Source organism: Babylonia areolata, chromosome 4, assembly GCF_041734735.1.
Source record: "Babylonia areolata isolate BAREFJ2019XMU chromosome 4, ASM4173473v1, whole genome shotgun sequence".
Lineage (NCBI taxonomy): Eukaryota > Metazoa > Mollusca > Gastropoda > Neogastropoda > Buccinidae > Babylonia > Babylonia areolata.
Genome location: NC_134879.1, coordinates 43,256,158 through 43,266,157, shown reverse-complemented (window position 1 = coordinate 43,266,157; position 10,000 = coordinate 43,256,158). Strand labels below are relative to the sequence as shown.

At 44.6% G+C, this 10,000-nt stretch overlaps 1 protein-coding gene across 2 annotated transcripts in view; it reads right to left on the bottom strand.

The window, feature by feature from the left end:
- Positions 1 to 10,000, bottom strand: part of LOC143281198 (uncharacterized) — a 13,238-nt gene that overhangs the window by 1,354 nt on the left and 1,884 nt on the right. Inside the window, exons 3-8 of one of the 2 annotated variants that reach the window (XM_076586257.1) lie at positions 5,550 to 8,253; positions 5,012 to 5,155; positions 3,400 to 3,527; positions 2,241 to 3,065; positions 1,219 to 1,504; positions 166 to 342 (exon numbers count right to left, since the gene is read on the bottom strand). In XM_076586257.1, the coding sequence (XP_076442372.1) occupies positions 166 to 342; positions 1,219 to 1,504; positions 2,241 to 3,065; positions 3,400 to 3,527; positions 5,012 to 5,155; positions 5,550 to 6,108 (2,119 nt within the window). In that variant the 5' untranslated portion in view covers positions 6,109 to 8,253. The remainder of the gene's footprint in view (positions 1 to 165; positions 343 to 1,218; positions 1,505 to 2,240; positions 3,066 to 3,399; positions 3,528 to 5,011; positions 5,156 to 5,549; positions 8,254 to 10,000) is intronic. The other variant, XM_076586259.1, reaches the window with a different exon arrangement.

Sequence of the window (10,000 nt, the reverse complement as noted above, 5' to 3'; positions counted from 1 at the left end):
TACACGCACACGCACACGCTTACTGATGTAAGCACTGCAATACAATATACTGCATGATGAACGCGTTCGAACGTGCTCGCGCATAAAAATGGTCTAGACACATACACACACGTGTAAACACGCTAGCGCACATACAGACACACATGTCCAAGCACACAAACATACCCAGAAAGAAGCCGTGCAGTCCCAGACAAGCGGCGATGGAGGGGAAGGAGGTGGCGAGGGGGAAGACGAAGCAGGCCACAGCGGACAGCAGTGTGCCCAGGTTGTACACGTGCAGCGTCCTCATCCCCATGTACACCATCACCCCTGCCAGCAGGCGGCCCCCGGTGTTCAGCAGTCCTGGACATACACGTTGGAACTGTCAGTGTCAGTCATACATCACCCCTGTGTTCAGCAGTCCTGGACATTCACGCTGGAACAGTCAGTGTCAGTCATACATCACCCCTGGTTTCAGCAATCCTGGACATACATGCTGGAACAGTCACTGTCAGTTATACATCACCCCTGGATTCAGCAGTCCTGGACAAAACGCTGGAACAATCAGTGTCAGTCACACATCACCCCTGGATTAGCAGTCCTGGACATACACGTTGGAACTGTCAGTGTCAGTCATACATCAACCCTGGTTTCAGCAGTCCCGGACATACACGTTGGAACAATCAGTGTCAGTCATACATCACCCCTGGATTAGCAGTCCTGGACATACACGCTGGAACAGTCACTATCAGTCATACACCACCCTCCAGTACACAAACACTGCTGTGTTCAGCAGTCCTGAACACTGGCCTACACACAAGCGCCCTGAAATGTTAATGAAACGATATTGTGAATTTTATAAGGACACACGAAAAACTAAAACACCAAGCTTTTGCGTAAAGTATTTTAAAACTCTACCCACCAAAATCTTTGAGACATTTTTTTTTAATTTGTAAATATTTTCAGGTCACAACAAATGTAATTAAGGCTTCTACGAAATGTTAATAGCAATAACAACAAAAACATAATTACAAATTCATACTAGTTGATTGTGTGATTCTGTACACATAGTTGTTTTTTCACCCAGATTTGTACTGGTTTGAACTGCTTCACATTCATCCATCCATTGAGAGCAACACACTCTTCCCACACCTTCGTTCCTCTCCCTCCCCACGCCCACACTCCACAACACACACACACACACAGGCGCGTGGGCGCGCGCGCGCCCCTGTGACTGACCATAGATGGACAGGATTGTGGCCACCTGCTCCTTGCTGACGCCATGTTGGTAAGCACAGGAGGGGGCCAGCAGGGGAGGCACGTTGCACACCAGCTGCAGCAGAAAGGCGCCCGTCAGGAACAAGGCGAAGGTCCGGTTCTCCCTCACCCACTCCCCCACACTCCTCCCCCTCTTCCTCCTCTCCTCCCCTGGCTCTGGGGAGGTGGGGTCTTCACTGGGGAACCCGTCACAGGGGATCAGGGAGTTGTTGGCTGATATGTCCGTGTGATGTTCATCTGCTGAAGACTGAGGAAAAGACACACACACACACACACACACACACACACACACACACAATGGCATATCATATTCCACTGTTTGGGTTTCAAGGAGATATCAAAGCGTGTGGATTGATACACATACGCTTCACCATATGTCCCGTTGAATAAAAAACAAAAACAAAAAAAACACCAAAAAACAAACAAAAAAACAGGAGTAGATGCCTGACCTTTATGTATTACCCAACGCGCTGGTCTGGCTATGAGAGCCTACCCATCAAAACATCATCATACGAAGTAAAATAATTAGGCGCAATGAACAAATTAGAAAATGAACTGAAACATTGTATGGCAGAGGGCAGGTGATAGAATAAAACAAAAATGGGCCATGCTCAGCGATTTGAATACTGAATTGTTTTCTATTACTTTGGGCACAACACGAAAACAAAATTAACGGTGTGCCCTTTTGTTTGGAAATAGGATGAGATCATGGTGCCGTTCTGAGAGTATTCTATAAAGTCTTCTCTGATATCCGGATTTCGTTATTTAAAAAAAAAAAAAGAAAAGAAAAAAAGTCAACAGTTATCGTGTCATTACTCAACCTGCTATGGTCAATCACATTTATTTAGTTTGATTTTAGTCAGAAAGCGGTTTTGCAATCTGCTGCAGTGCTGCTATAGTATTAAATCTTGTGAAAAAAAAAAGTCTGCTGAAATGTGGCAAAAACAAAAAAACAAAAAAAGAAAAAGAATCTGAACGCTTACCTGACTAGAAACGAAAGGGACTCCGTTGGCTTTCATTGGATTCTTCATCACGACGTGTCTCAGGATGTCCACGGTGTGATGCACGGCCGGCAGTGACTGTCCCCACTCAGTGCTGTTCTCCTGGGTCTTCCTGTGATGCCACCCTGACGTGTCACCCCACCTGTGCTGCCCGCAGCCTGTGCTCTGGCGAGCCATGTTGTCTGAGGACTGATGGGAATGCAGGGTATGACGGGATAGAGACGGCGGGACTTGACAAGCCAACCACGTGCTGAGGACGTTGACGGGCAGTGGTGTGTGGTGGGGTCTGTGAGAGGGTCTGGACTCCAGATGGCCCTGAGACCTGCTTCGAGATACCAGACTTGCTGATGCATCTTTCGACACTGAAGTCATGCTGCTTTGCAGACTTCTGTGAAGTGTTTTGTGAGCGGGATTTAAAAGATGAGAATTTACCCCAGGACCGGTGTTGAGGGAAATATGTGACAGATGCTCGTTCTTCCCAAACTGAGTTTTGAGTGGTGGATATCGATCCTCACCATCCCCATCAAGGTGAGCCTTGGGAGTCGGATGGTCAAAGTGACCCGTGTCCTCCAGTTCTTGCACGTGCACCAGACTCAAACCGTCCTGACCTTCCATGAAGGGACAGCTGGCCTCCTGACCGTCTATCACCACCACCTTGTTCAGGACGTCAGGGGACGGGGTGCAGGAGGGGGGAGGAGGAGGCAGGGGGCGCATGAGACTGGCGCAGACACAGAAGTGGAGAGTGATGGCCGCCATGATGAGGTAACATCCCCGCCACCCGTACTGCTCCATCAGCATCTCTGTCAGCTGCACACACACACACACACACACACACACACACACACACACACACACACACACACACACACACACACACACGAGCGGCAATTAGATACAATTCAGTTAATATTCTTCATAGCCCAGATTAGAGGCTATAATTATCACAGCTGAAAGCATGTTAAAAACGAACCATTCGCAAAAAACACCGAAAAGGGAAGATGCTGATGGCATCCCATGTCTTGGAAACGATGCGATTAACTTTAATAGAAAATATATAGTACTAGCACCCACACGGAAACGAGATAGCAGATTGAGGGGGGAAAAGCAAAACGAAAAAGCGACTACAGATGCAGGATCTTACCGGCGCCAGAGCTAGGAGACCAAAGCCAGAGCCTGAGGTGATGATGCCAGCCACCACGCCTCGCTTCTTGTGGAAGTACATGTTGACCATGGTCACTGAGGGCAGGTAGATCAGACCCACACCAACACCTGTACACACAGGTGTGTAGATGATGGTCATATCTACACCTTTAGATGGTGACGTAACACAGGTAGATCAGACCCACACCTACACCTGTACACACAGGTATGTAGATAATGGTCATATCTACACCTTTTGATGGTAACGTAACACAGGTAGATCAGACCCACACCCAAACATATACACACAGGTATGTAGATAATGTTCATATCTACACCTACAGATGGTGACGTAACACAGGTTGGTCAGATCCACGCCCACACCTGTACACTCAGGTGTGCAGATAATGGTCATTTCTACACCTATAGATGGTGATGTAACACAGGTACATCAGATCAGACCGCACCCACACCTGTACACATAGGTATCTAGATGATGGTCATATCTACACCGATAGATGGTGACTAACACAGGTATATCAGACCCACAGGTATGTAGATTATGTTCATATCTACACCTGTAGATGATTACGTAACACAGGTGGATCAGACCCACATCCACACCTGTACATACAGGTATGTAGATAATACATGTACACTTATAGATGGTGACGTAATACAGGTAGATCAGACCGAAACACATACCTGTACAGAAGGGAAGGATACAGGTATGTATAGAATGTCCATGTCTACAGCTATAGATGCTGACGTAACACAGGTAGATCAGACCCACACCTAACACCTGTACACAGATGACGAACACAAGTATAACAAGGAAATCTTTACATATAAAGATGGTGTTGATGTAGCAAAACGTAATACGATGCAAAACAATACAATTCAATGCAATACAATAAGATATAATACAAAACGAGACAAGACAACGCAAAACAACACAACACAACACGTTGATCATACTCACCTATATCAGTGCGCTTGTAAGATGAACGACAGGTAGATGATATTATTATGAACCGCACCTTTAGACAGTGAATCATGGACAGGTAGGCTACATACGTCACTCATGGTGACCTTCAGCAGACATACACCGCCCACGGGCAAGCCGTCCCACTTTTATGACTACTTGGTCTCTTTGAAGTTATTCTCGGTGTTTATTGCCCAGCTGACCACATGCAAAGTCAAATCAAGGCTGGAAAAACATCCAAAAACGATAAGCCGTGTGGGGGGAAAAACAGAGAAGAGAAAGAAGAAATAAAATAATCAGCAACAAATCGAATCTTCATTTTAACCTACGGGGAAAATGAAAACGAAATATAGGCCCAAAGACGTTATTTTGTCTTGTTGACATACGTAGTTAAGACCACAAAATATACATTTCAAAACACTTCGAGAGAAAATTCTCAAAATATGCGTCTTCCGCACACATTGCTCACGCGCTGTCTAAAACCACACATACAGACAAAAACATATGCGCGCAGACGCGTGTTACGCAGGCGCATGTACAAACACGCGCGCAACACTTCAATCCGCCTCCAATACACACACACGCACATTGCTATATCTGATTTTCACACACACACTCACACACATACCTGCTACAACCCCAAACGACAGGATGAAGAGGTGGATGTTGGGAGCATAAGCACTTCCGGCAACCCCCAGGGCTGCCACCACTCCCCCACAGAACCCCACCAGGCGGCAGCCCCACCGCTCGACCAGGTAGGCTGTCACAGGGCCTGGGTCACAGAGCAGACCATGAAGCGACAGAAGACGATGAGAAGACGATTGTGATAGATCAGATAAACAGGCCCATTACAAAACATTTTACCTGAAAGTACTTCCTGAAAGAAATCAGTTAGGATACATAGAGACTGAAAAAGACTGAAGCGAGTCGGTCTACTTAACTTTATTTTCAATATTTTGACTTGATTTAAATTTTAAGTGAACTTAGCAAGACGTGTGTCTTGGTGGTAGTGGTGGTGGTGAAGTTTTCGTTTAATGTTGTTTTGATTCAGCATTTCACATTATCTTGGATTCTATTCCACTGGTTTTAAGAACAGACATTCAAAACCAAAGGGACACAACACACACAGATAAGGCCAGTCTAACTATTTTTGCAGCTCCACTGACCTGAGACCTGGTAGGTGGCCTGCAGGATGGCAGGAGGGAAGGAGGTCATGGACATGCCCGCGTCATAAGTGGTCAGCAGCTCGGGGATGACCAGTCCGAAACAGGCCAGCACCCCGTCCACAAGGAAGGCCACCACGAACCCCGCCAGAGTCACCATCCACCCCCACCCCCCGTCAGGACCAGGATCACTTCTGTCCCCCTTCCCTGCGTCCCCGCTATCATCATCATCATCTGTCTTTGTTACGCTTGCGTCATCAGTCCATGTGCATATGTCATCCGTTCCAGTGTTCACATCACCCATTCCTGTGCTCGCGCCAGTGCTTGCGTCATCTATTCCTGTATTGGCGTCATCTATTCCTGTGCTCGCGTCATCAGTCCCCGTGTTTGTTTCTTCCGTTCTTATGCTGTTCGTGTCGTCATCAGTGTCCATGTTTACTTCTTCTGGACAGGCCACTTGGACGCAGGGGATGTTTTCTTCCAGAGAAATGCAGGGAAACTGCAGCTCTGCTTCCTTCGTGTCTTCGTTTTCCACCGTGACACGCGACATTAAGCATGCCATTTCTTGGTTTTCACTTTCAGTTCATCGCACGTGGCTTTAACATTAACCATTTGATTGCTGCTGCTGAGTTTTTACAAGGATGTCAAATATCATTCTTTATTTGGATTCCATTCTTCTTGGGAATGCATTACTTTTGTTCAGCAAAATCAAAGACAGCACTTCAAAGAACATGTGAAGTAGTTCTTGCACTTCAAATGTAGAAAGAATTGTTTTAGGTGAGCCTCTAGTAAACAGGTAATCCATCAGGGGAACAAAGTATACAGCCGACCGCAAGCGTATAATCTGTAATAAGAACACAGAGTACACACACACATACACACACTCGTTTGCACGCATGCAGACACACACACAAACACGCTCGCTCGTATTCACGTACACAGATACACACACTGGTTTGCACACATGCACACACACACACACCGGAATTGAGCTTTCTTACTGACTAGAAGTGAAAGAAAGAGTGAGGGAATGTTGTCGAGTGGTGTTTCTTCATCTGTAACTACGTCTATGGTCTAATCATAAATATAAACGACAGTCAGATAAATGTTCATTGAAACAACTGATTTCTGTAAACCACTTTTTCAGTGTAAATTTGCATTACAAAAAGACAACAACAACAACAACAACAAAAAACCGTCACAAGTAAGTTCTTTCTGTGCAGTCATCTGCGAAAAGAAAGATTTTTTCCCAGCAACATCCAAATTATTGCTCAAATTCCCGGCTTTATTCCTTCAAAATCTTCTTTGACAATAAGGTGGAAAACAGAGTACGAAAAGGAATGAGCATGTAAAAGAAAGGAAGGAAGAAAGAAAAGAATACATAATTCATATACATAATTAGTAGAAGAGGAAGAAGAGTGCTTGAGAGAGCGATGGGAAGATGCGAATATCAATGATTTACTCATTATTAGGTGTTGTGGAAAGACGAAGTTGGCGATCTGCTGCAAGACGAGAGGTCTGGATTTGCGTAATGCTGTGGGGAAGAAGCGATGTCTGAAACTCCGTCAGTCCACCACCGGCGTGGTCTTCCTCTGGCTCTGAAGCATGACTACTTTGTGTTTTAGGCTGGCAGGGCTGACTGGTTGACTGGCATTTTTGTAAGGTGACCAAAAGACTTTATGCGTTTGTATGCTTTGTAGGCCCTACTGGCTGATAGGGGTAGCACTAATCATTTCCGATGTCGCCGTTTCTGACCCAGTCCCTTCTGGTTTTGCAAGCTGCTCGACGGAGACATCTCATCTCACAGGTTGCCAGTTTGCGCTCCAGGGCTTTGTTGAAAGTCCAGGTCTGGCACTGATAGGTCAGGGTGGGACGACGAAGACTGTGTCTATCAGTTTGGCTTTGATTTCTATGGGAATGTTTGGGTGCTTCAGGTGGGCGTAGTTTATTCCTTCATCCTTGGCTTGTCTTTTTGGGACCATGACAGCGACATAGAGGATAGAAGGTAGAGGATGCCACAAGGAAGAAAGCTAAAAGCCGTTTTGGACATTCTGAGACAGAATCACCACTGAATGGTGTCAGATGTGGGATCGGTGTCTCATGGAAAACGCCCTGACAATGACGAACGCATCAGCACGTGTAAAACATTCCGAAGAACTGGACGTAAACCGTGTCAGTCCAGCAGCAGCTTGGGAGAAATGGAAAGTTCGCGTCGACATCTTTCTTAGAGCTGCTGGAGCGTCCAAGAAACCAGACGGCGTCAGTGTAGGCCTTTTGCTGAATCACACAGGTGATGAAGGAATAGAAATATACTGTAACTTCACCTTCTTACCTGAGAGAGAGTCCAGTTGATGAAGCGTGTCGATTGCCTGCTGAGGATAAAAAAGCAAATTCGCAAATAATCTGTGGAGATTCGATAACTTTTCTTAACAAAAGACACCCATAATTTTGCTCAATGAATAAGTTTCGTATAGTCTGCACTGCTCGAATCTTGGGTCAGAAGGACAAAAGAACATGCTCGGAAATGTAAGTTTGACAATGTTGAGGCAGAGATGAATTAGTCTTCGCGTGCAAAGACTCAACAAAACTGATGTATGACGTCGATGCCAGGGTTTCCATTGAGAAAGCGATTGAAATAATGTCAATGAGAGAAAACAAACTTGTCATCAGCTAATGGCGTCAAAAGCAGCCAACATTGACGTCATTTCTGGAACAGAGCAGAGAAGAAAGATTTCTGTTTACAGAGACAGAGAACAGAAAAACAAACAAACAAACAAAAAAAGCAGCTAATCAAAACATTATGAACATATTTTCTGCATCTGTGTCGACGAACTGCCAAAACTGACACAACAAGCGTAAGTCTCGGAGTTACAATTTTCAAATAATGCTTCCATATTTAGAATCAAATACAGTTTCATCTCATACATCCTTTGAAAAAAAAAAAAAAAATAACATACACGCTAAACGTATTACTTTTTTTTTTTTTTCATTCCACGCTTGCCATACAGAACCATTAAAACGTTGCCGGAAAATATGTAGAAAACCTTTTATGTCGATGCGTCCTGAAAGGAACTCCACAACCAAGATGGAAAAACAAAACAAACAAACAAACAAAAAAAAAAAAAAAAAAAAAAAAAAAAAACCAACAACCAACAAACAACTTTCTTTTTGTAGCTCCAAAACGTCTGCTAGGAAGAACTCGGCATGAGATGGTTGGAATCCCCTGAAAGTCAAACACGAACTGCTTAGGCTATCCGCTGACTGAACAAATGGATCTTTGTCAAACGACCCTGGCGACAACGTAAGGAAAGGTTCCGGGTTCTTTCCAAAAATCTGTGTCCCAAATGACAAGAGTAACTGAAACGTGTTGTGTCTGGTCAGGAGCCGTGTGAAGAATGTTAACCGGGTTAAAAATAACTGTGTTGTGTGCAACACTACTCTAAAAACGACTCCCAGAAAGAAGATGTGTGTGTGTGTGTGTGTGTGTGTGTGTGTGTGTGTTGTCACATTTCGATCAAAAATGCCTTTACACGGAGCTGGGAGAGAAAGAGAGAGAGGGACACCTCAGGAGAGAGCAGATCAAATTTCCGCCTGTCCTCAGTGCTGTAAACAAAAATCAGTCTGTCTGTCTGTCTGCCTGTCTGTCTCTCGTTGTGTGTGTGTGTGTGTGTGTGTGTGTGTGTGTGTGTGTGTGTGTGTGTGTGTGTGTGTGTGTGTGTTCCTCCTCTTTCACTGCCTTTCTCTCGATGTCGGTATGAAATCTATACACACGGCGTGCTGTCAACTGCTTTCTTTTCTTTTTTCTGTTCCTGTTTTTTTTTTCTTTGCTTTTATGTTCATTTCATACTTTTTTCTTTCTCAATTTTGTCCCCTCCCTATTTTCTTGTTTTGTGTATTTTCCATTTTCTTTCTTTTTCTTTCTTTCTTTCTTCCTTTCTTGGAAGCATGTCGTCATGTTCGGCTGCCTGTGCTACGGCTCGTGACGAGCCGCCCCCTCTTTCAGCTGACAGGTTGTTTAGATAAGGCCGACTCCTGGGTGTAGTCGGCAGTGTGCGCCGGCGATAGGAAAAAATAGTAAAAAGTTGGGTTTGTGGGCAGCTCGCAAAGCTCTCTGCTTCAACTTATTATAAGGCTTTCCAGTTCGGCGGCTATGGTGGCTGCCATGTTGTTAAGAACCATAGTAACGGTTGTTCTGACGATTCCAAAATAAGATTTGGCGGTGCTCATTGTTGTAATATTGTGGACAATTTTATAAAGTACAAATTAACAACATTTAAAACAGCTATGAACATTTGTTTTAAATTGATCAAAATTTGTCATAGCTGCAAAGAAACTAAAAATTATATTCCGATATGGTTTATAAACTGGTCTCGCGCGGCCACGTGGTAATTTAATTGGCTTTAACAATTTTTTCCTGATTCTTGCAGGAAAATATATATACAAATATGATGTCA